At 55.8% G+C, this 25,758-nt stretch overlaps 1 protein-coding gene across 1 annotated transcript; it reads right to left on the bottom strand.

The window, feature by feature from the left end:
* Positions 1–1,901: 1,901 nt before the first annotated feature.
* On the bottom strand, positions 1,902–22,729 carry ONECUT1 (one cut homeobox 1). The gene is made up of 2 exons (XM_048060275.2): positions 21,311–22,729; positions 1,902–8,191 (listed from the first exon to the last, which is right to left on the bottom strand). Exons 1-2 carry the CDS (start codon positions 22,389–22,391, stop codon positions 7,899–7,901), a joined length of 1,374 nt encoding a protein of 457 aa, XP_047916232.1. The 5' UTR covers positions 22,392–22,729; the 3' UTR covers positions 1,902–7,898.
* Positions 22,730–25,758: the final 3,029 nt, after the last annotated feature.

Genomic DNA, 25,758 nt, shown 5'->3' with positions numbered 1-25,758 from the left:
CAGACCATCCCCCCCCATAAAGGCAGCTGATGCCATGATTTATGGGATGAAAATGAAGTTTTAATCCTCCTCTCAGCGCTGCAACCCTGTTTTCCACAAAAAGCTGTTAAATTTTGTGGCACTTTGCACTTCAGTAGGGGCTGGGGAGAAGGGGGCTCAGTGCACTGCTGGATCCCTCGCGGTGGGGCTGCCTCCCAATGGGCAATCTCTGCCATCAGATCCCTCGGAAAAGACCCTGTGGGATTACAGGGAGCGGAGGCATTAACAACAGTGACAGGAAAGGAATACAATATCCCTTCGAACAATTAAATATTGATCTTGCGGGCCCGAGGCGGACTCCATCACACGAAAGGAAACACCTCTGTGAATTAGTCTGGTGACATCCATACCCTAAGACAGTATAAAGGAAACCGAGATTACATGCTTCGCTTATTTTCTTCATGTTTTTTTTTCCCTCAATTAGAGAAATGCAGGGGACGGGTGCTCGGGGCACTGTATGCAGCCCAAGGGGCCGCTTGTCCCAGCCGTGGGTGCCCCTACCTGTGACACCGCAAGCACCCCTGTGCTCAGGCACTACCCGGTGCTGGCACAAGGAGACACAAAAGGAGGCAAGAGATAGCTAAATTTAAAGTGCTGGAAAATCCAACCTTTTATTTACTACATTTTTGTGACTACATAAACGCTGAAACATTTTAACACTGAAAAGCATGATGACATCATCACTTGCTTTTTTCTTTTTTTTCTTTTTCCTTTTTTTTTTTTTTTTTTTTTTTTTTTTGCTTAGCAAACACAGCAGATGATATTGCACGGCATAAAGTGAGAACAGTAGCAAAGCTTAAAAAAAGTAACTTAATGAAACCGTAACGCAGTACAGGAGATACTCAGAAACAAAGCAGGATAATGCCTAGCGCATCACACTTGTCGCTACACACAAAAATACAGAAGAAGAAGAGCTTGACTAGGAGAGAGATTGAGGAAATACCAGCAACCAACCGCAACGAGGTACAACAAGCGGTCTGAAATGCAGATGCAACGCCTGAACTATGACTGCTTCCTAACGGGCGAGCTGCAGATGACGGTGGAGGGGTCTTTTATCAAAATCTTGTTTCCCCAACCCCCCCCCCCCCCCCCCCCCCGCTTCCCCTCCCGGGGCTGTGCAGGACCCCCCGCCCCTCGCCCCCCGCTGATTGTCTCGGGCGCCCCCTGCGCGGCGGCAGCTGGCGCGGGTGGGCAGCGGCCGCGGGGGGGGCACGGAGCTGCGCGGGAGGGGGCGGGGCCTAGCGGAGGGGGCGGGGCCTACGGGTGGGTGCGGCACAGTGGGCGGGGCCAATGGATGGGTGCGGCACAGTGGGCGGGGCCTGCGGGTGGGTGTGGCGCTGTGGGCGGGGCCTGCGGGAGGGGCGGGGCCGGTCGGGACAGGGGGCGAGGAGGCCGAGCCCCCCAGCGAGCGGAGGACGAGGGGTCGCAGCGCCTGGTGTTGCTCAGTGCTGCCGCTCGGGCCGTTCGCGACACGGAAACGGTTCCACAGCAGGCGTGCGGCACACGCGGAACGTACCGTGAGAAATCAACCACGAGGACGGAAAAAGGGAGCGTTCCCTTTCCTACGCACGGCTCTGCCCAGTGCTAACAGCCAGCGCGGGATTTGTGGGTAATGCTCGGCCTCCCCCTTCTGCGGGAAACGCAACTCTTTGCACGGCACTGGTTTATGTAGTAAAAGCAGACATTTAGCCAATGCTTACTGACAGACCATTTAATGATCCTGCATTTCAGAGCATCTTTATTGCCCCATTTCAATACTTGAAGTATAAAAATGTAACTAGAAAGTGTAACTTCTGACCGAAAGCTCAAACCCTGCCCTTGTCCTTCCCTCCCTCAACCCCTCTGACATCCCCCAAACAAAAACAACAAACACCTGGAGCTTAACTACTGTGCATGGAAAGGAAATATTTACATCCATCACAAACCATGTCAGTACACCACATTCAGTTGAAACAGAATCTATTATTTACGCAAAATAAAACACAGGTGAGCGGCATCCTATTTTCTGTGCCATGATGCCACCGTCAGTTTTGCAGAATTATCATTGTCAGTACTCTTTTTCTTTTCAACTCAAAACTGCTTTTCCACTCTGGAGCTGACCAGGGGGCGCGGTGGCAGTCCCCATGCGGGACGGTGACATTTCTGCCCATCCACCTGCCACCGCGCACCATGGCTCCGCCGCGGTCCCTGAGCCTGGGCACGTCCTGGGGAGGCTGGTGGCGCTGCATGGACCCTGACCCATTCCCCCCGTCCCCCTGTCTCGCAGGGCCTGGCACCCGCGGGTGGCAGGGTGGCAGCCTGTGGGCACTGCCAGCTGGGCTGCCACTGCCCCCTGCCACCCCAGGCTGTCCCCCGGGGAGGTAAAGCCCACCGGGGGCCGGCCGTGGCCTTCCCATGAGTGGCGCTACCAGCCTCCGGCCAGCCGCCCTCCCAGGGTGCCCGCCTGCTACTCGCACTCCCTGTGCGAATGGCAAAGGAAAACAGAACTCAGCAAAGTCTCTCACAAATGCCAGTGCTTTGAAACATTAAACAACTTGGAAATTCTTTGGATGCGCGGGTCTTACCCACAAAGGAACCTTTTCTAGAAAAAGACAAATAAATTAAAGGAAAAATAATACACGCACTAATAATGCCTTTCTGCTTTCTAATGACAAAAGCACGACCTTGAAACACTCATTTTGGCATGTACAAGTCTGGGGGAAGGGAGGCCTGGGGGATAACCTGGCAGTGTTTGGAACACGCGTCGAAGTGCATGCCAAGACAAGTCTGAAGATACACCCTGCAGTCAAGAGAAGCACTCTCCTTCAGTTTATCTCAGCATCAAGAATGAAAAGATTGTAACATAAAGCTTTGGCCATTTTTGAATCTACTATATACAATTCGTTTTTAAACTACATAGTCATAAATTAAAGCAGTGATTAAATAAGCGTATACAAAATGTAATTAAATTAAAAATCACAGCACATTATAGAGAAAAAATAGGGACCATTTATCACAGCAGAGAATATTTTTTTTTACCCTGTGAAAAGAACATTGACTAGCAAACACAAAGCATCCAAACCGAAACAATAGAAATCAAAGCCATTTTTCCCTTTCTTGCATTCATTGCAAACAGCGATCTTTACCCACTTTGAAACATTTCCAGGAATAGGATCTTCCTTGAGTATAACAGAGAAGTTCTGCCAAAAAAGAAGGAAAGAAGAAACCCAAACCCAACCACAGCAATAAAAAAGGAACATACAAACAAAACAACCCCTACAAAATAAATAAGAATTATAAAGCTTTTTTTAAGTAACCTTAACAATTATCAAACTAGTAAGTTCTGCCTTATCACATAGACTCTCTATACAACATAACCCTAACGATTTATTACTATGAGGTATTTGGAGGAATTGGTAAAAGCAATGCACGGCCTGTCTGGGCTGAGGGACTCACGCTGCTTGCAGGGGAAGGAGGAAGGAACCTTTGGTTTGTCAGCAAGAAAGTGGAAAAAAACATTTTCCTTTGGTATCAAAGAAAGTTTCATTGCATGGTTGCACGGCAAAAAGCACCACGGTGAAGAATTATTCCTTTTTTCATTAGTGGCCTTTCTAACAGGCTGAGGTATTCAAAGAGTATAAGGTGAGAGATAAAGAGGTCAACAGCGGTTTAACACTTTGGTTCAAGCAAGGCACTCGTCCTAGGAGTTTACAAAGTTTGCAACATGTTTGCCTAGAGCTTTATTATTATTATCCTTATCATCGTCAGTAGTAGCAGTTGTAGTAAGAGAAGTAAGAATTCGTCAGGTTACCATCATTACGATTAAGGAGAAGACAAGTCTACACACTGAGTGGAGGCGAGGACAGGGTGGGAGGGACGGGGAGGTGAGGAGGAGGAGTTCCCTTTACAGACCGAGGCCGTGCATGAAAAATCTTTGGTATTCTTTGGTATCATCAATGTGATTAAAATCACCAATGGAAATCGAGTGAGGTAGCGTCTTTGGTTCACACTATAAATAGTAGATCTTTACACACTTTTTTTTTTCTTTTTTTTCTTTTTTTTTTTTTTTAAACACGTGGAAGTAGCTATTCCTTACCTTTTGCTTCTTTGTCTTTAGCAAATAGTTACCAAATGTATTGTAAAGCTAACCACACCATAATAATAAACCAGAAGGCTAAGCAAAGTCTCAAAATTAGCCTCTGGACCTTTGAATGCACCCAAACGCAGCTGGATAGAAAAGGGTAAGTGCTTTCTCTTTGTTTGCTAAATGCATAGTTTTCATCCTTATGTACAAAGGAGGAGGAAGAGGAGGAGGACAGGAGGAAGAGTAGTAGAAAGAAGGACCGTTCCTCAGGGCGCGTGCGTGGCGTGGCAGCTCGGGCGAGGAGGGCCATCCCAGGGCTGCGGGAGGCCAGCGGTGCTGCTGGGCCCAACAGCGGCACCCCGGCAGTGCTGCCACCACCGCCGGCTTGCTCCGGACCCAGGGCGAGGCCTGCAACCGCCGGCTGCCTCGCTCTTGGTCGCCTGGCTTTACCTGAGTAAGGAGAGGAGGACGAGGCCTCCGGGAAGCCACGAGGGGCCGAACCGAGCAGCAGTGCCTGCTGGGAGCCTTTTGTTTTCCCTGGAAAGCTAATGGTGCCGTTTAGGATGGGGATGGATGTGGAGGTTTCACCGCTCAGCTGGCCTCCCCAGGGGCCATTACGGTCAGCGTGGGCTGCCCCCTGCGAGCCAAACATGCCCGCGGGGCCACCCACGGCTGAAGCCCGGCCTCCCGATGCTCCCAGGCGGTTTCGGGTTCTGCTCCTCTCCTAACTGTTCCTGGCAGAGTTTGAGGTCCTTTGGTTTTGGAATCTGAAACTATTTTCCAGTTTGTCAGGAATAAAGTCCCGATCTCACCCAAGTGACCAGGCAGACTAACGCTAACGCGATGGAGACAAGACTTTCTGCGTGGCATCGAGCGCAGCGCCAGAGAAGGCGGGCAGCCAGGAAGCGACAGCAGCGGGCCCGGGCTGCTCGGCACACTCTGCCTGGGCTCCAGGGCATGGGGCCGGGCAGCGCGCCCGGGGCACGGCAGGAGCCTTCCTGTAGTTGTTTGCTTCATGGTTTGAACTCAATTAAAGAAAAGTGTGTTCTCGGTCTATTTAGAGTATGAGGCGCATATTGCTTAGGGGAAGAGTGGTTTTGTTCTTGATGGCTTAGGAAATAAACAAAATGTTTAGAGATACTTAAACGGACATGTAAAAACAAAACAAAACCCTAGCACTTAAAATCTACAACTTGTGCATCAGTTTTGGCGTGTGTGGATATATGTGTGTGCATGTATACACATATGCACCCACAGAAAAATGTGTGTGCGTGTGTGTATACACAGATCTACTCAGGGGCTTGTGTGGGTGGGTGGGTGTGTATCAGAGATCCTGAAATTGCATATTGGGTGCAAATTTAATGCTGGTATGAAAGTTCTCTTTGGTTTCAGCAAGTAGTCTCTAAAGACAATACAATGGAAATACTAAAAAATGCGTCAATGTACTTTGAATTTCCCTGCATTTTTAAATTCTCAAGTTTTAAATAAATAAGGCTTTCTTTTCTAAACTATAGGTACGTTACAAAGCAGTGTTTTGCTGGAAAAAACTTAAACATTAGTTACCACTGTCCTTTATCAATCTCACACTAATGAAACTGCATTCATAAGATACTTTATAGGTGAGCTTATTTGTCAATTATGCCTCGGTGGGAAAGGAACACTAAAAAGAAAGCTCGCTAAAATTTAAGGTAAGCTAGGGGCAGTAAAACGTCACAGATTACATTTGAATAGATATTTGTTTTGCCATTCTTAAACTGGGTTTAACATAGAAAAATGGGGAGAAATATCTGTTGCCCAAAACCTTGGTTTTATTTGACTTTATTTTAATAAAGAGATAGTTAAATTCTAAATACTTACTGGAAATTAACTGTATACCCTGAAACTTGACTAGACCCTGTCATCTTGGGAAATCAATGGTGCTACAAAGGTGCTCAACTTTGGTGTTGCTAATATTTGAGCGGGCTTCATCACCAAAACCTGCATTGTTGATATTGTCTGGATTCTAGTTTACCTTGACTTTTTTTTTCTCTCTCTCTTTTTTTTTTTTTTTAAAAAAAAAGGGTGTAAGATTACCTATTTCTAATCCTTTGGGCCTAACCTGCATATTTGGTTACTTTGGAATTCTAACTAATAGAATTACTACAGCAATTTGGAACACCGGTTAGAAATCTAACAGGCACATGTATGGTTTTTAAAGTCTATTTTCCCCTTACACTAAAATTTAATATGCAGATGTTGCATGCTTTACTTTTTAGTTTTATCGGAGTAGGGAAGGGATGGTTTATCTTCTAAGGTTCTGTTAGCAACAGAGCAATTAAAGCTTTTCAACTACAGATTTTAAACTATTTCATGCATTATCCTGATTAACAGATGAGCAAGAAAGAATGCACAGAACAAAAGCTCAGCCTGCTGCCCACAGATATGAAGCCATGGAACAACAGGCTGTGCCTTGGTGTCATGGGGACTTTGCTACTGACATCAGAGGAACCATAATTTGGCTTTCCAAAAGCACTCCCGGAGCTCCTGTTGGAGCTGTTCCCACCAACATTACCTGCTGTCGTACCGCTGTTTTCGACGGGAGAAGACCCTGAGCCTTCAAAGCTATCTCTATTCCTTCGCCTAGGAAAGTCAATAGGTTAAAAAAAAAGAAAAAAAAAAAAAAGCAGCAGCTCACTAACGTCAATGAGCATTGATCAGGCACGGGGCCCTGTGGTTTTAGGTTTCCTCAGATTTTCTCTTTTGTGTATTGTCTCTTTTGAGCTGGGGCGGCGCGTGGGGCAGCACAGGCCGCCTGCTGCCACTGGCACCAGCGATGGATGCGGCCCCTGGCCACCAGCCCCCCACCTGACGCTGGCCCCACCGCTGCTGGCATTCTTTCTTGCTGATCATGAAAAGAAACGATAGTGTGGTATTACTAATGGCAAATAACAGTCTTGATTACAAGTTTTTATGTGTTATACAGTTAGATTAGTTTATACCTATAACTCTACATAGTATTTTGTGTAAAAATAGCTTTGGAATATTAAAATCATTGCAATAAAATACCTGCAATATAATTATTAAATGTGTTCTTTGGTAGCTAGTCGATTTTTTATGGATGGAATAGTTTTCCTTTTTTAAATCTGAACATTCCTTAACAAACAAAGAGAATGCACTGGTTTAGGTACCATTCAAAATTTCTTTGCCTAGTTTGAACTTGTTTCCGGGCATCTTGCCGGGGAAGCTCAAACACTGAAACAGCAAAAATCACACTACCGTTCAAATGAATTCAGACGACTCCACGCCTTGCCGGTCGCGCTGTGGCACAACCCTCTCTGCAGACCAGCCCTGACTCAGTCCCTAACCACCGGCGTGTACACAGTACGGATACACTGCACACCTTCATGGCAATCGCTGTGGAAATGAAGAGCCATATCTGAAAAGATGTCCCTTCAATGACAAGAAATCACTATGCTCCAAACCACTAAACAGCCAAGGACGGTGAAGATGATCATGGACGAAGGTGTGAGACCAGTGGTCGTTTTCTCTTCTCTTTGTGTTCCACTTTGTTCACTCCATTTCGCTGTCTTCTTTTGTTTTATTTTTTGCAAGTCGTCATCCTACTAAAGCGTGTGTCTTAGAACAAAGTCATAATGCAGGTGAAATAAGTCTTTGGTTTCTTTGGACTTATAAATAACATTTTTTTTCAAATAGTTCTAAGTATAAACCTGCTATCTTGAGGTCCTGGTCTGTCTTTATTTATTTATTTATTTATTTTTAAAGCTTTTCCACCGAGGTTTAGTTCGTGGTTATTCCTTCATGCTTTGGTACAAGTGCTTGATGAAGAAGATGAGTTGCCTGAATTGGAGCTGCCCTCGTCTTGCCACTTATCCAGACTCCTCCTCCGTGCATTCATGAAAAAGTTGCTGACGGTGCTCAGCTCCAACCCAAGCTGCTGGGAAATGGTGATTTGTAATTCTTTGGACGGACGTTTATTTTCCTTGAATATTGCATGTAGAGTTCGACGCTGGACATCCGTGAAGACCAACCGAGGCTTTTTGGGGGTATTCCCTCTGTCCTTCCCGTGCTCTTGTTCTTTCCTCTTGCATGCTGCAAAAAAAGAGAGCACTGGTTGGAGAGGTCTGGCAAAGGAGTAAGTTACAACTACGAAAAAAAAAGGAACATTAACTTCAGCTTTCACATTTGGAAAAGATGTGTGACACGAGATAACACAGATACAAGTTACATGCATATTGCATGGATCCACCAACAGGTACTCACATGAATCCAGGCTGCTGTAAGGTTTGTAAACGAGAAAAACAATTTGACATGGCCTTTCAGCCACCTGCCTCTGCAATGGCTCCTCTCACCCCTTGCAATGCCCATTTCACATATTTCATAGGCTTCTTGGGGTTAGAAGAACCAGCATGGGGGCCTGTTGCATTCGGCTGAGGTCAGTAGGGTGCCTCCGATGCGCTACTTGGGAGAGGGTGCAGGGGGTGCAGAGCGCATTTCTTGTGAGGTGGGTGTAGAGGGTGCTGTGGGACGGGCAGGGAGCTGCCATGGAACAGGCTCAAACGTGTCCCTGCGGTTTTGTCACCAGCTCCCTTGCATGGGGACGGCTCCAGGCCTAGCCCTGGTGGGCAGCACCCGCATCTGCATGTCAGGGCAGCCCCTAGGTTTACTGCCTTGCTTTAATATGTGAACTAAATGCAAGTATAAAATTTTAAATTTTAATACATTATAAGCTGTCAAAAATGTAAGGAATTTATGTTAGAAAATGCTTTTATCATTGTCTGTTCAAACTCAGAACATGCTGTTACCGAGAGGCTAAATTTTGAAAATACCCATTAGTGCTGGGAGTTTAACTACGTAATAGCCCTACGAGGCTGAGTGGGAATTCACTGCTCTCTTAAATCAACCTTTCCCACATTTTTTGTCTTCATTATTTGTTGTCAATACATTTCTATATTTGTTTCTTTTTGGCTGAGAAAAAACAAACTGAGAAAACGGGACCCTGTTACAGTCTTACAGGCCCAGATGGTTATGTATTTTGAACAAAACAAACCATGTTTTGCCACAGAGAACAAGGGTGTAGTAAATCTTCCCTATGGAATTTCACTTCCTTTCCTCTCTCTCCCCTCCGCTCCCCCCCTGAGCACTGTTCTACCCCACATCACTGAGGGGCAGCGGTAACCTGAAATCTGCCTTGCAGATCACCTGCTCAGCAGAATCCGTGGGGCTGGAAGCATGGCTCCAAGTCCCCCGACAGCCTTTGACCGCCTGCCAGCTCATATTGTTAGCATTTAGCTAGGATAAAAGATTTCCTTGGGAGGACAGATTGGTCTGTCTCACTTTCAAAAGAGTCTGAAGTTGTCCGTTTCCTCTTTTTTTCCCTCCAACAATGTTCTTTAATGCTGATTTAGAGAGGTATTTCTGAAGAGAATATGGATGTTCTGTCTCTGTGTGTCTAGTCCTGATTTCTGTGGAGATCAGTGCTGGTCATATCAAGTATTATGTGCAGCATCTCCACCTATCCCATGGATGTTGGAACAAAGACAGCAAATTACTTTACAGAGGTCCTTCCAACATCTTTCATTGCTACTGAGAGACAGTGTTGGCATGAGGGTTTCATTGCCTGAGGAAAGTATAAAAATAGTCACCCACCGCTTGTACTTCCAGGAGCAGCAAGCGCACAGGGACGGCAGCAAGGCCGCGGAGCCATGAGGCAGTGCCGGGGGCCAGGCAGTGCTGGGCGAGGCAGTGCTCGCCGCCCAGCCTTCCTGCCCTCTCCACGCAGAAGCTTTTGAAGCGCTCCCTAACGATGAGCATCCCAGCTGCACGCCCCTTCATGAGCAGTGACACATAGATCACACGGACTGAGGTGCCAGACTCGTATCTTCTATGGTTATTTTTATCTGGAAACCTTTGAAGAGTGCTTTGAAGATACATCCTGACCTCTGAAATGTGGTATCACTTCTGGGCTGAAAAACAGGTTTCTTCACATGAGCAACCCCTTGTGAAGTTAAGCTGGTGAACACACTGCAGGGATCAGGTCCTGCTGAAATAATTCTGCATCCTTATTAAAGTGAATGTTGATAACTCACAGGTTAAAAATACTATTGCAAGAATAGCCCATTAGTTACCAACCAATATTAGAAATGAGAAAACGAGGAGTGCAGGAGATATCAACAGTCTCAACTTTTCATACTCCTAAAAATTTGAGGCTCAGAAATTCCTGTAAGAGCAGTTGCAGGTCTCAGCTTCAGCGACTCTGCCCCTGCTAACAGGGACAAACCAAACCCATGCCACGTTTGCTGTGCCTAACAACTCATATCTTCACACTGCTTTACACCTCACTTTTTCAAAGACTGCATGAACTCTGGCTTTCACCTAGATAGACTGTCCAGAGGGGAGATCAACATTTTCCACACGATCCTAACTACACCAACAGCACGATCCACGTCAGCATTGTGCGCTGCTCCAGCAGGAACCTGCACCTCACAGATCACAGGCACACCGGTAAGTACAAGGCTGGTTCAATTAGCTGTGTAAACCTCGGGGGCTTCAATCACAAACGGGTACAAGCGTTCTCTCAAATCGCAGAGAATTAAAAAAACAGCCATGTACTGTGAAACTAACTTGCTTATCATGATATCTACCAGAGCTTGTGCTCATCTCCTGAAATTTAATGTTCCTGAATAATTATTTAGCTAGAGAACTTCCCAAGAGTTACCAGATACTTGGTTCCTGAACTTCAGTTGTATCAGAGACCTCAGTTACTGGTAGCAACAGCACAGGGGTAAGAAAAAAAGTCCTCATTGTTGGGGAGAAAAAACAATCTATCAATTCTATGATACAAATAAGCCAAGTTTAGTATTTTGAAATTTCCTGGAGATTTTTACTCATCTCCAGTCTGTCTAGCACCTCACTGTGCAGGTGACTGGTGATACCAGACACGTCCAGGTGATGGAGCATGCACTGAGTGGTTAAAACCCTGACTCCACTTTCCTACTGATCGTCTGCCAGCTGATGAAGAGGAGAGGGGGACCATGCTCAACAGCACCTGTGGCAGCATCTGCTGAACCCCTCTAGCTGCCAGCACAATGCCCACAGACATGTAATGTCTTCTTCAGACACGTAACGCACCATACTGGATCACACTAGCAACACAACTTAATCTCAGCCGAGCCCACCAGAGGGTGGGCTCTAGCGTTCCCCAGTGGCTCCCTGGAGATGCCGACAGGCAGCCACCCCTTCCACCCCTTCCTCCTTCAGCATGGTGGCCATTTGGTTTTTTAACAAACTGCCACATGGGATTGTTGGTTTCCTATGGCTCCAGTTTAGCCCAAAGCCTATAATATAAGAAGTGTTTGTCCTTACATTTAAGCTGGAGTTCGTCAGCTGTGAACCAAGGACTAACCACTCCTTGGCTCAGGGGTGAGGACCGGCTCTGTGGCAGCTGGGGACCTTGTGTGTGACACAGTGACCGCCGCAGCAGGCCGGTGCCTCCCGAGTACGGCGTGGCCCCATGCAGGCGGAGCGAGGCCGCGCTGCGGCAGCAGGGCCTAGCACCTGGCTGCAGCCTGGCCCTGGGCCCTGCTCAGCACCGCCTGCAGACCCTTCCTTGTCCCGGGCAGCCGGCAACACCTGCCAAATCTGCAATGCAAAGCTTGTTCCCGTTCCAGCTCCGCTCCTGCTAACGTTCCCGAGTGGCAGACTGAGGGCAAGGCTTCCCGATAGGCCTAATTGTTCAAAGAGCTCCTGCAACAGTGCTGCCAGGCCTCCTGCCGTGAGCAGGAAGGGTGGATCCCACCTTTCATCTTCTGCCTTGTCCAGACCCGGGAATATTAATAGCACTTAAAAATAAATAATGGTGATAATGAAAAACCGTAATAGGGTTTCCTGACGATCGTTTTCCCTGCATTGGAGCCAATCAATTTTAATAATAAATCATAGCTTTGAGCCTGCCAGAGAACAAATGTACACCGCGGGATGAAACGCTCCAACGTGAGCGTCTGTCCAGGCAGGCACAGAGGATGGGCAGACACCGGAGCCATCCCCCTTGGTGTCCCGGCCTGCAGCCAGGAAAATGGCAGCGCCGGCAGTGCCTGGCCTCTGGCCAGGCCCTCCCCTGAGGCAGGCAAGGGTGGTCGCTGAGGCCAGTGGCTTCACAGACACCAAATGCACCCTGTTTTGGAAAAACACCAGAGCCTGTCTTTGAAACCACACACCGAGATAAGGATTTTATGTAGCGGAAGATAATAAAAGTAAATTGCGCTGATGTCCTTCACAGGCACCTGCCCTCTCACACAGCACAGAAGCTGAATTCAGGAAGAAGTGCTCCCGGTGGCGCGCACGTCTCCACAGCACGGCACGGCTGCACCCTGGTGGCCCCACGCAGCCACCCTGCCCTCTGCCCTGTGCTGCCCCAGCTGAGTGCTGTGCCTTGCCAAAGAGACTTAAGAAAGGCTAGTTAAAAAATATCAAAGCAGAGTATCAGGAAAAAGTCACTTTGAGTCTGGCAACACATGTGCAGATATGACAATGTAATATTATCAGTGCCAGAAGGAGCCTTATAAATCCACTGCTGAACTCTGGCCTCTCCCAGTCACTTCCATCTTCCTCTGCCTGGAGCAACAGATATTTTTGACACTCGCAATTCTCCTGATACAGTCCATCAATCTATTTTTGTCTCCCTTTGTTCCTTCTGAGTTGCCCGAGGGATCTGGCTGAGTTAACTTGCCATTGCTGGCGAGGCTTGTACATCTCCTTATGGTCCAGCTGGTGGTGGACAGAGCAGGACCTGTGGTCTCACCACCACTGTGGCACTGTTTATCAGCGCTTTCCTCCAGCACGTGGCTGGCCTGAGTGCCTATAACATGATAGGACCCATCCTGCGCTTGCAGGGGAGGGGACAATCACATCCCCTATGAAAATGCCCTAATTACATCCTTAGGCTGGGAGAGAGATGAGGGTACTTTGCCTGCCTGTGATGTGAACCACTCTGTTCTGTCCTTCTAAAAGTCCAGACCACAGTAAGTGCAGGTGTTAACCCTGACACCTGATCTAGTCTTTCATCCCTACGGGGTGGATTTCTTTTTAAAATGCCCCTTTCAGGATGAAATAATGCTCATGAACTTTCAAAGATCACATACCACTGAGATGGGGAAGAGCAGCAACTTGGACAAAGCCCAGCAAAACTTCACTATTTATGAGTGTTGTATTTGCTTCAGACAGGTGGGAAAAAAAAAAAGAACAAAACAAACAAAACAAAAACAAACAAAAACCAATCAACCAACCAAACAAAAACAAAACAGCACTATGCTTCTCTCACAGACTCCAGTGCAAGGTTCCCAGGAAGTAACAGGGGAGTTCACAAGCTAACAGCTTCACAGCTGTGAGCTGAGAGCAGTCACCCTTCCCCAAGTGGGAAAACGCCAAGAATGGATGCAGCCTGGCTCTAACAGGTGCCAGCAAAAGCTTTTCATTCTGCATATGACATAGGAGAGACGAGGATGCACGTATTAGATCGACTTGAGAGAGCTCTCAAAGCTTTTGTGAGCTTGTCCCCCCTCCTCTTGCAAAGGCAAATCATTTAGCTATCCCAAGTTCATGCCTACAGGACAGGTCTTGGAGACATAAAAAACCCTTTCAGAATTTCCTCCTTAAATGCATTTTCTAATTTTTGTTGTGTCAGATCTATGGAGCCTGGGACCTGCCTGAGCTGCAGTCTGAATTGGGCCCACTGAGACCCTGGAAATCTCTTTCTAAAGCATCTATTTCTTGTTTTGAAATGTCACAAAACACCCAATAACATTTTCAGAGAGTGAAAAGTCTTCACCAATACAAGCTAGAGAGTATCCTGAGGGATATTCCTCTGAAGGAGGCTCTACCTTTGGGTGGAGAAGGCAGCAGGATTTCCATAGGAGACTGAAAGGACTCCTGTGTAAGGACTTTGGACATCAGAGATAGTCCTAATCAAACCGGCTACAGGAGCTCAGTGGAAGCAAGTAGCCAAAAGTTTATGGTAAATTCATAGTGATGATAATACATAATAAAGTGTGATAAGCTCCATCCTTATCATGAGAAAAACACCTCCGGAGCGTGCAGAGAGACACAGGAATGATGGATCTTTCTTAATCATCAAAAACTTTGTATTTCAGGGAACATGAGAACAAGATTAGGGGCCTGTAGGACACGTTACCTGACCTCTTTGACTTCCCCACATGAACACAAAGCAGGCAAATCTGTTTGGTCTGGAAAGACAGCTCCAGCTCCGTGTGCCACTCACCCTGGCATAGCACCGCTCCATGGTCCCCCCGCATGTCCCGTCCTGCTCCTCCCTGTCCTGGGCCTTCGATGGGCCCTGGCAGACAGGATCCCTCGGGCACAGTGCTGTGTGCGCAGCTCATGGCCATGTGCTCCAGTGGCAGCAGTCAACAGAGATGGATCCCCTAAAAGCTTCCAGCCATGGGAGGACAAGGCCTGCCCCACGTCCTTGATGAAAGCCCACACGGGTGACACTGGCTCCCTGAAATTCTCCCCTTTCATCTGAAGAGAACATGGACTATACCGAAGTGTCTGAACACACACTGAGTGTCCTCGTATCCCTCCTGGCACCACTCAGCATTTTGTCTCTCTGGGAATTTGCATTCACACTTATTCAGAGTGTACATCTGAGAGGTCTTCTCAGAGGTCATTTGATGTGGATCTTACTTCTCTGCCGTCACAGCCAGGCAGATGTTTTTTTTTTCCCTTTTTGTTCCCCTTTTGTTGTTTCACAACGCAAGAGGAGTTGAATCCATTTCTATATGTGAAGCTCAAAGGACAGCAGTTTGCCAACATAAAGACCCCAGCTGAGACCGTGACTGGCAAACATCTCACTGCTGTGCGCTGTACTAGAATGGGTGACCTTAATTTGCTGCCGCTGGAATAATAAAGGGAATCTAAGTCATGCTGACTCAATGCGTTGGGAAGCTGGCGTTTCCACAAACTTACGGTGCTGACGGGTCTGTAACCACTCGCACGAGCTGACATCGCCACTGCAGGACCTGTTGCTAAGTGGATCAATCAGGGCAAAGCACCCGATCGTCCTGCGATATCATTTAAAGCAAACGTTACATTTCTTTCGCGGGTCCTTAGTTAACCGTATTACCATGACAAATATTTCTTTGTCTAGCATAAGTAGTTAGGATTTAATCACTTTAACGGCATCTTAATTACCCCAAATGAATTGAAAGGACATTTAATAGCAAAGATTAAATTGCCTTAATGAACGATTTCTGTGACTGCATCAATATTTTAATCACGTTAGCGCTTCCCGACGCGCCCACGAGCGGTGGCGGCGGCCGGCCCCTGGGTGGCGACCTCTCCTCGCCGCTGCCGCTCCGCTCCGCACCTCCCCGCACCGCTCCGCACCTCCCCGCACCGCTCCGCACCTCCCCGCACCGCTCCGCACCTCTCCGTACCGCGCCGCACCTCCCACCGCTCCGCACCGCTCCGCACCGCTCCGCACCTCACCGCTCCGCACCGCACCGGCAGCTCCGCACCGCTCCGCCCCCGTTAACGGGTTTTTTACAGGGGAGTCGCACCGGGCCCGCCGCCCACGGGCAGCTTCGCATCCGCTCGCTCCTGCCGGGTGCGGTGCCGCCGCTGTCCCGCCGCCCGGGGGTTCTGCTGCTGCGGCCGGTCCAGCCCCGTCCCGGAGCGGTGGAGGCGGCGGCATCCTGCAAAACCCTTCCCCGGGACGGGGGTGCGCTCAGCAACCCGGCCGGCTGCTCGGGCTCGTGTCCCAAGGTCCGGCCCCGCTTCCCCTCCGCTGATTTTGAAGCCCTTGGTCACTTCCGACGATATTCAGAGAGCCAGAAATTAAGGAGAAAAACGCCGGGGAAGTCACAACCGAGTTCCTACACCCGGGGGCACCAGGGCAGCCGGGTGCGGGACCCCCGCAGGCAGTGCCCCCGAGCTCTGAAAACATCCAGAAACGGACCGGCCTCCCCGCAGCTTCTCCGCCGGCCTCGCTCAGGAACTGGCCCCGTGTCCTCCGGTGTACCGCCTGGGGCTGTTGCAAGCAGCAGCGCTCCGGGGGCGCACAGCCCCTGCAGCCCGCCACGCAGCTGGCACCTGCCCCGCTCCGACTGCCCCCGGGGCTGCGCCGGAGGTGTGACCAGGGAGCCTTCCTGCCGCCCTGAAACGGGAAAATCCCAAATACCGTTGATCTAATATTGCTTCTATGAATCGTGCTCTTGGCATCACGGAACTGACTTCCTCATACGAGAATGGCTCGGGTAAGGCGCGTTTTGGAAGAATTTCAGCAAGAACCGGTCTCTTCCCCATCAGTATACGATTCATCCAGACGGATTGATGGTCGAAACGAAAATCAACATTTATGGATTTGATCGTGCAGGAGTGCAGTAGTCACGGAAGTAGCCGACGGGATGCCACGCTAGGTCCTCCCTCGACACTCAGGAAAAACTGCGCCGGTGCCTGCGCTCATCTGATGAAAGCCACGAGCACTTCAGTAACAGCTCCTGCGCCTGAGTCCCTTAGGTCTGCCTCGCAGCGAACCTGGCCCTTGCGCGGGGGGTGCGGGGATCCTCCTGCTACTCGGAACGCTGCCCGAGACAAAGCCTGAGCTGCCTTCAGGAACGCACCACCGCTGCCTTCCCAGCCCGTGCATTTCCAGCCAATTTCGCACCTCTCCAGCAGTTCCCGGCTGTGTAAAGGGGCGCTTGGCAGATGCCGGCTCCCAGCTGCGGTGCCCCGCGGCTCCTCGGCCCTGCTCACGGAGCGTCCTGGCCCGCCTGGCGGGGCCCGGGGCGGCGGGGAAGCGGCTTCGGTTTTCTCTGCCGAGCATTCCCGGCCGGGGCGCCCGCTGCCCAGGGACCGAAGGCTCCGCTTCCCAGGCACTCGGGGAGCGCACCGGGCCGGGGACCGAGTCCTCCGGGGGCCGCCGCTCCGCACACAGCCCGAGCGCCCGGGGCCGTTAAGTATCACCGACGGGGCCTCTCCCCTGCTGCAGGCGGCACGGAAACCCCCCGGCCGTGCCGCGCCGAGCCGAGCCGTGCCGTGCCGACGGTAACTGTCCGCAGTGCTGAAGCCGCCGCGGGCCGCGCCGCCCGGGCAAGCCGCGATCGGGGCCGGGGCCCAGCGCTGCCCCGGGAGCCCACACCGAGGCGCCCCGGTCCCCTGCGTGTCCCACGGCCGTCTCCCGGCCCGGGGGAGCCGCCGCTGCCCGGTGCAGGGGCCCGCTCCGGCGGCGGTCAGTAGATGGCGCAGAGCCCCCGGGAACGGGAGGCGGCGGGAGCCCGGTGGCACCGGGCGGCGCGGGCAGACGGGGCGGGAGCGGTTCCGAGGCCGCTTTGTCCAACTGGCAGCGGGGGTGGCAGCGGGGCACGGGGCCCGCCGGGGTCCCCTCGCCACACGGCGGGGAATTCCAGCAAAGAGTCCGGGGGTCCCGGGACCGGGCGCGGAGGGACGCGGCTCCTCGCCGCCCGGTCTCGCTCCTCCACCCCCCGCTGGGCAAACATTAACGAAGGGCAAACGCTGTGCTGGGCGAGCGGCCCGCAAGCAATCCCGCAGCAAGGCCGCTCTCCGCCCCTCGGCCCCGGCACCTCGCTCCGGGCCCAGCACCCGCGGGCCTGCCGCCGCCACGGCCTCTGTCCCGGGATCCGCGCCCCGGGGTGCGGGCGGCGAAGCCCCCGGTCGCTGCCCTCCGCCACCCCGGTGCAAAGGCACAGCCCCGCCGGTGGCCGTCGGACGGGCTCTAACGAGGCTCTCGCGGCCGGCCCGCTGCTGCTGCTGAGGCCGGGCGGCAGCGGGGCAAGAGGGGCGAGCGGCTCTCCTTAGATTTCATACTTAACGTGGGCAACGCTCTGATTGCCGTATCGATTTCCTTACAGTTAATTTGGTGAGGATTTCTCGCCGACTTCCCAGCCTTCGCTTTAGCCGAGATTTAATTCGGGAGGGAGGAAGGAAAAGGGGAGGGGGGAAGAGACCCGAGCACGGCAGCCGGCAGCCAGGCCGCAGGAGCACAGCGAGCAGCCGGGCCGAAGGGAGCCGAGCCGAGCCGGGCCGGGCCGGGCCGGGCCGAGCCGCCCCTCCCCGAGCCCCGCCGGCCGCTCCCCACTCCCGCCGGCCCGTGCCGGGCTCGGGAAGCCCCCGTCGCAGCGGGAAGGGCCGGCGGAGGCGGTTCCTGGGGCTCCCGCTCCCTCTTCTTGTCGCCTGCTGGAGCAGCGAGGCCGGGGCGGCTCTTGGAGCCCCCTGCCCCGGTCCCCTCGCTCAGCACCGGGCGCTTCCCGATGCCCTCGGGCAGTGCCTTTCCAACGTCTCCCGGTTCGGCCCAGCTGGTTTTCTCCCGCACTAGAGGAGTCCGATTTGGCCTTCTTTATCCCCCTCTTGTCACCTCCTCCCCTAGAAAATAACCCGAAAGAAACCCACTCCTGAATCCCAGCAGGCTGCGGAAGGGCCGTGCGTTTTCTTTGAATTGCATTTATTTTTCGGGATCCCTTCGCTGCCCTTCCAAATGTCAGCAGAGGCGGGGGGAGGGCAGGAAGAATAACTAAGAGAGAAACGGGCAAATAGATAAATATTCAGCGATAAAGGGGGAGCGAGGGGGGACAGACAAAGGAAAAGAGAACAGAGAGGGGAAAGAAGATGGGATGAATAAGATGGAGGCTGGAAGAGGTCAGCTTTGCAATTAGCAGTTCTGCTTACATTTCAAGAGACAGCCCGGGAAGTGTCAAGACCTCAATCCCGCTCCCATGTAACTACCAATTTTTCCTCTGTTTGTCGGAGCTTCTGTAATCTGGGAGGTAGGAAGCCCCCAGGGATGGCTGCAAGGGGCCAGTACTCGAGATAAAGCGCTGGGCAAGAGCGCGGGGCCTAAAACCACCGGGCTGCGCCCCCCTGGCCGCCTCCCGGCTGCTGCCTGCGGGCGATGGGAAGGGGAAGCGGCGCGGGCTGCGGGGCTGCGCCAGGCATTTATCTGCCTGCTGACGCTCCGAGCGCCCGGCAGCCAGTTATAATTTGGACGTGAAATTTAATTTGCGTCGGCTGGAGTAATTTATGATATTTCGAACTGCTGTTCACGCATCGATACCAATCGGGGCGGATTTTTACCACGCAGCGGGATCACCGCGCGTTTCCGACCCGCCCGGACCACAACGGATGCTCCTTGCGGGTGCTGCGGGCCGGGCAGCGCGGAGCGGCGCGCCTTGCGCGGGGCGGGGCGGGGGCGCGCTGCGGGGCCCGCCCCCATTGGCTGCGACGCGGCGCTATGCAAATGAGCACGTGCTGCGGGGGCCGCGCGAGGCCGCGCTGCGGGGCACCCCCGAGAGCATGGGCGGCCCTCCCCGCCCCCCCCCCCCCGGCCCCGGGCTGCCGGCTCGCTTTAGCCCTGGGGAGGCCGCTTGTCTGAAGCGCCAGCTGTCAGGTTGCAGCGCAAAGGGGAGGCAGAATAGCAGGACTTTGTCTCCCTAGATGTATTGCCCGCATCCGTGTATGGCAGGGTGGCGGGAGGAAGGGGGCGGTTTGGGGGCGCACTGGGTCTCTCCGGACCCCGCAGCGGCCGCCTCCGTCCCAGCGCTCAGCACCGCTCCGGCGGGGCTGGCAGCGCTCCCCGGCCGGCAGCGCCAGGCAGGGGATGCCAGCAGGCTCCGAAGCGGGGGGTTGTTCCCAGTATCGATCTATGCAAATGAGGGGAGATTCAGGTCGACCGAATTGTCGTAAAAATACACGCCAAATCGAAGAAAGTTCGCCTTAGCAATCGTTAAGGGGATATCGGAAACACAAACCCCGTCCTCCTCTCTTGGATAGCACCAGCGAGACGCGGGTTTTACCCCTGGCGGGGGCTGGTGCTGAGAAAGGAAGGCGGAACGGGCATTTTCTGCGAGCTCAGACCTTTGAAACTGACTCCGCAGGAGTGGAAGCCAAAGAGAGCAACGTCCTCCACCAGCCAGCACCGGCAAGGGGGAAGAGAGAGATCCCTGCCGCGTCCCCTTCCCGGTACCGCTCAGCCGCAGCCAGGCTGCGGGCACTGCCGGGGCCCAGCCGGGTCCCAGCCGACCACGAAGCGGTTCCCAGTTCCCCCAGTTCCCACCGTCGTGCCAGCCGGAGGCGCAGGGACGTTTGTGCGTTTGAAAGAAGAAAGATATTTGGCCCTTCCCTTATTTTTGTCTGTGAAACGGATCAGTGACCCCGGCTCCAAGTCGGATTGACTGTCTCGCGTTCTCCAGGGACAAATTAATGGAGACCTATCACTTAATTAACAAACCCTCACTCACGGCATATTAAACTCGGGCTCTGCACGGGGAGCACGCGCTGGCGGGCCTGGGGAGGAGGCGGGAGGAGAACGGGTACAAAACAGGGCGGAAACACATTTTGCTCCTTCGGGTCTCCGAGCAGACAATGCCGCCGCCGTGCCCCCGGAGCACACCGACCCCGCAATCGCTGGGGTGTTTCGAGGTCCTGGAGCAAGGCAGGGACACCACCCGGATCGCTTCTCTCGGGCAGGGGCATTCGCAGGAAAGCCGAGCTCCTGGGGCTAGCGCTAATTGCGACCAGTTCCAAACAAATAAAAATCTAAGGACCCTGGCCAACAGCGTTTCTGGCCGCGTCTCTCTAGCCGCCGCTCCCACGCCAGGCTCGCTCCGTTTGCGGGGACATCGCCGCCCCCGGGCACCGACCCCAGGCGCGGACCGCAGCCGGCCCCGGCCCCGGCCCCGGCCCCGCCGCACCGCCCGCGGCTCCGGGGCTCGCTCCCCTCCGGGCGGCGCGGCGCGGGGCTCCCCGCGACCCCCGGCATTTGTCCGTGCCCCGGCCCGGGCCCCCGCTCCCGGCCCGGCCGCCAATCCAAACATTTCCTCCTCGACCTGCCGCTGCTGACGGCCTCAGCTGGCGTGCGCGCAAACCCGGTGCTGGGAACGGGACCAGGAGGTAACGGCGAGCCTCCGGGCAGGCCGGCTGCGGGCCGCCCCGCCGCGCCGCCCGGGCTCGCACACACCGGCTTTCGGGGCCGCTTCCCCGCGGCCGAGCCCGCCGCACCTGCCGGGGAGGGACGCGATGGGGCGGGCGCCCGGCCCCTGAGAACGGCGGACACCGAGCCCCCCGCCGCCCCTCCGGGAGCCCGGGCAAGCGCCCGGGGCCGGGGCCGGCTTTGTGCGCAGGGCGGCGGGGCGGCCCGGGCCGCTGCTCGGCGCCGGCTCCCCCGGGCCGCAGCGGGCTCACCTGCCAGCCGCAGAGCAGACATCCGCTGAAATTCCGGCTCCTGGAGCCACTTCCACATCCTGCGGAAGGTCTCCCGGCCGGATTTGAGCTTGCTCCAGGGCTTGGGGTTCCTCAGCAGGTCCGAGAGGGTCCCTTGAGAGCGGCACAGCACCCGCTGGGCGAAGATAGCCTGGGGGATGCTGTACCGCTTGAGCTCGGTGGTGATCCTCTGAGCTACTTCTTTGGTATTGATTTCTTCCATTTGCCCTGAATTACTTCCACTGTTGACCTGCGAACCGGTTACAGAAGGGTTTTGCTCCCTGGCAGAGCCCAGGATCTGCCCGTGGCTCTGGGCGTTCAGGTGGGCATGGGGGTGGTGCGGGATCCCGTTGATAGGCACCATGCCGGCGGAGGTGGGGGTGAGGTGTTGGTCGCCGTGCCTGGCTAACATGGCGGGGTGGTGGGCTTCGAAGCCGTTCGGGGTGAGCATTTTCTCGGCGGGCATGGCGGCGCCGGGGTGAGCGTAGTGGGGCAGCCCTTGCTGGGAGTTGTGGATGCCACCCAGGCCCGACCCGGACAGCGGAGAGAGGCTCTGCCCCATGCCGGCGACATCCTTGTGGTAGGGGGTGTAGAGGTTGTTCACGGACGCCAGACCCCTCTCGTCCCGCATGAGCGTGAAGCTGCCGCTCACGTTGCCCGGGATCCGCTGGTGGGGGTGGTGGTGGTGGTGGTGGTGGTGGTGGTGGTGGGGGAACTTGTCCGACACCGTCGAGATGGGAGGCAGCGGCTGCAGCGGGGTCAGCGTGGTGTAGGTGCTGCTCATGCTCATGCCGGGGGGGGTCTCGCAGGCCATGGTCATGGTGGGGTGCAGGGGCCCGCTCAGCCCGTGCTCGGGCGGCCGGTGGTGGTGGTGGTAGTCGCCGCCGTCGAGGATGGCCGCCATGCCCATGGGGCGCGGGTGGGCCGCCAGCTGCCCGCCGCGGTGGGCCACGGCGCCGCGGTGGTGGGGGCTGCCGCTCAGCAGCTCGGCGGCGGCGGGCACCGGCTCGTGGCTCACCCCGTGCAGGTCGCCGATGTTCTCCATCGCCAGCTGCGCGTTCATCGCCGGGCGTGCGGCCGGCCGGGCGGCACGGCCATCTGCGGCGCGGCCCGGGGCTCCTGGCGGCGGCCGCGGGACGGCGGCGGCGGGGGCGGCCGCGGGAGGGGCTCGGTGCTGCTGCCGCTGCTGGTTGGCCGCCTGCAATTAATTTTTTTGGTGATTTATTGGATTTTTTTTTTAAATTTATTTTTTTGGATGACGGCGTCGGGTCGCTCCTAGGGCCCCCGCTCTCTCAGGACGGGCTCCGCAGCCGCGGCGGGTGTGCGCCCGCGTCCCTCGCCGCCCCTGCCCATGGCTCCCGGCGCGCTCCCCGCCCGCGCACCGCCGCCGCTCCTGCTGCAGCCGCGGCGCCCCGACCGCACCGGCCCGGCGCATGCGCGCGGCGCCCCCCCACGCCCCCGGCCCCGCCCCGGGGCCGGCCCCGCCCCCCGTGACGTCACCGCCCCTATTAAGGAGGCGAGCCCCGCGCGCGGCGCCCAGAGCCGCGGCCCCGCCGCACCCGGCACGGGGCGCGCTCGCGCCCCGCCCCCCAGCGCCCGCCCCGCCGGGGGCTGCCAGGACGCCCCCCCCCGCTCCCCTGCGGGGAAAGTTCCCGTTATCCCGGCACCGGGAGGGCCCGCGGGGGGGCGGTTTTCGGCCGCGGGCAGCGCCCCCGCCGTGCGCCCCGAGCCCCCCGCGCCGTGCCCGGCCCCGCAGGGCCGTCCCGTGCCGTTCTGTCTGTCCTTTTCGTTACGTTTTTTCCCCCGAAAGAAAGCCCGGCAGAAGGAGGGGAGGGGGCGCGCAGAGCCTCCCCGCCGCCCCCCCCGCTAGCCGAGGCGCCTTTATCCGGGAAGCACGGGCAGCTGTGCCTATTGTCCGCCCCTTGACAACGCCGAGCCCAGCCGGGCAGCGCGCAGCCTGTGCGCGGCGCCGAGCGGCGGGAGGCCGGGGCCGGGCCGGGCCGAGCCGTGCCACTGCGGAGCGCAGCCGGGGGGCCTCGGGCCGGCGGAGCACCGAGGCGGCCGGGCGGTGCCCCCGGGGCGGCCGCAGCAGCGCCCCGCTGTGCGGGGGGGATCCGGGCGCAGGGGCCGGGACCGGCCGCCGAGCGCCCTTCGCCCCCTGCCCGGGAGCGGGGCCGGGACCGGGCACGGCCCCGAGAGGGCCCCGTGTCCCGGTGCCCCCCCCGGGATGGGCACCCGCGGAGTATCTCCGTGGACCTGGGCTAACGACGGCCCCCGGCGGGCTCGCAGGAAACTTTTCCGTGCCTGGTGCGCTGCGTGCGCGGCCCGCGGAGCGGACAGGATCGGGGCTTTTCCCCTAAAAATTCAGAGTTCCCACAGCCCGTGCGTTATTTCCCGGCACTAAACCCGCACACCTCTGTCCGGTTTTGTGCTGGGGCTGGGGCCGCCGAACCACCTCCCCGAGAGCCACCCGTTACTCACCGCCGTTCGTTCTCCCGCGCTGCCCGAGGCTCCTCCACGTTTTATTTTACGCTAAAAAATACCTCCGGGTCCCGCACTTCTCCTGCCTCTCCGATCACTCCCTCATCCCTAAACCCCTCTCCACCTCCCTGAATTTAGGCAATATTAACGCTAACAACATCGCAATTTCTGATAGCGAGGGATACATAAGGAAAGGTGTAGCGGTGGCTGAAGCAAAAATAGCCCTGAAACGCAATTAATGCTCTTAGGAAACGTTTGGGGTAAAATAAAACAAAACAAAACTATCCAGAGCATTTCACCACCGAGACAAACGGCTGCGGCTGCTTTCCAGGCCAACGCGAGGTGATGTTACGGGTCTAATCGAAACGTTGTCAGCGTCTTCATTGCCAACATCTGCATACGGGTTACCGTGTAATTAAAAATATTTCATCTCCACGCGTTTAACGGTTAGTTGCCAAAGCGAACACGATAGCGAATATGAGTCACTCCCTCGAGTTTGTAGGGAAGAGCAGCATCCATTTTTCCCCAGGAAAGGTTCACCCCCACCCCCCGGCCTCAATTTCGGGGGTCCCTGGCCACGCCGCCCCCCGCCCAGGGGTGCGATTGCGGATCTCTGGCGAGTCCCGGCCACCGCTCCGCAGCCCTGCCCGCATCTTCCCTTTCCTAAAAGGCTTTTCCCCGTTACTCTTAGGGGCAAGCCTCGCAGCAAAATGCCCCGGCGTGAAAAAGCCGCCGGTGCCGGCGCACAGGAGCGGGGGTCCTTGGGTGCTGCGGCCCCCCGACGGCGCCCGGACCCGGTTGGACCGCCGGGAGCCCCGGGACGCCGCCAAGGGCCCGGGGCAGCCCCGCCAGGCCCCGCAGTGCCCCGGCTCTCGCCGCCGCTGGGGCCGCGGGGCTGTCGGGGCCGCCCGGCCGTGGGCTCCCCTCGGAGCGGAGCCTCCCGCCCCGGCGGCGGAGGGGGGAGCGCCGGGAGGGCTTATTTCGGTGCTTTAATCAATTCCGGCTCGTGCAGCCAAGTACCATATATTTAACAGAGTGGTCGTTACCGCCCTTAAGTCTTTATTTGATCAGCAGATAACGCAGAGCGGACTTAAAACGCAACTTTGCTTGTTTGAATTGCGGTGCGCGCGTGTGTGTGTGCGCTTTTTAAAGCCGAGCCGATGGGACACGGGGACGGCCCCGAGCTCCCGGCCGGCACCGGCACACGCGGCGCGGCCCCGATGGGGCGGCCTGGCCCGGGGCACCGGGGAGCGCCCGGCGGGACGGACACACCCCGGGCGGACCGGGCGTGGGGCTCTTCTTCTTCTTCTTTCTCCCCTCCCTTCCCATTTCCCTCCCTCCCTCCTTCCCTCCCCCTCCCTTCCTTCTTCCCTCCCTCCCTCCCTCATTTTGGGGTGCGTGCCGCCGCTGTCGGCCCCGGCCCGGCCCCGCGCCCCTCTCCCTCCCTGTCCCCGCTCCCCCAGCGCGGTGACAGCTTGCGGCGGCCGCGGCTGCCAGGTCCCCTCGCACGGGGAGCGTGTCAAAGGTGACGCTCGGAGGCTCCCAAAGCCAACAGCTGCCGGGGGGGATTAACTTTTCCAGACTTTCCCCTGTTGAGCTTCTTGGAAAGAAGCTTGGTGACAAAAACATATACATCTGTCACGGGCCAGGCAGAGAAAAGAGGGCTTTAAAGGCTGGGGCAAGCGGGGGAGGGCCGGGCATTCAGGGCAAGCTGTGGAGGGCGGGGAGAGGCGGGGGGCTCGCTGCGGGTGCCCGCCCGGGGGAGCGCAGGGCCCGGGCGGGGGTCCCGCCCCCCCCCCCCCCCCCCCCCCCCCGGCCCAGCAGCCCCGGCCCCCGGCTCTCGCACGGAGCCGTGCGCCCGGTCCCGACGGGGCGAGCAGGGCCGGGCTCCGTGCCCCGTTCCGGCCACCTCCGGCCCCCTCGCCTGGCCAGGGCGGCCGCTGGGTCCC

The sequence above is a fragment of the Anser cygnoides genome, chromosome 11 (assembly GCF_040182565.1).
Source record: "Anser cygnoides isolate HZ-2024a breed goose chromosome 11, Taihu_goose_T2T_genome, whole genome shotgun sequence".
NCBI lineage: Eukaryota > Metazoa > Chordata > Aves > Anseriformes > Anatidae > Anser > Anser cygnoides.
The sequence above is the reverse complement of the archived record's forward strand: the minus strand, read 5'-3'. Positions and strand labels throughout refer to the sequence as shown.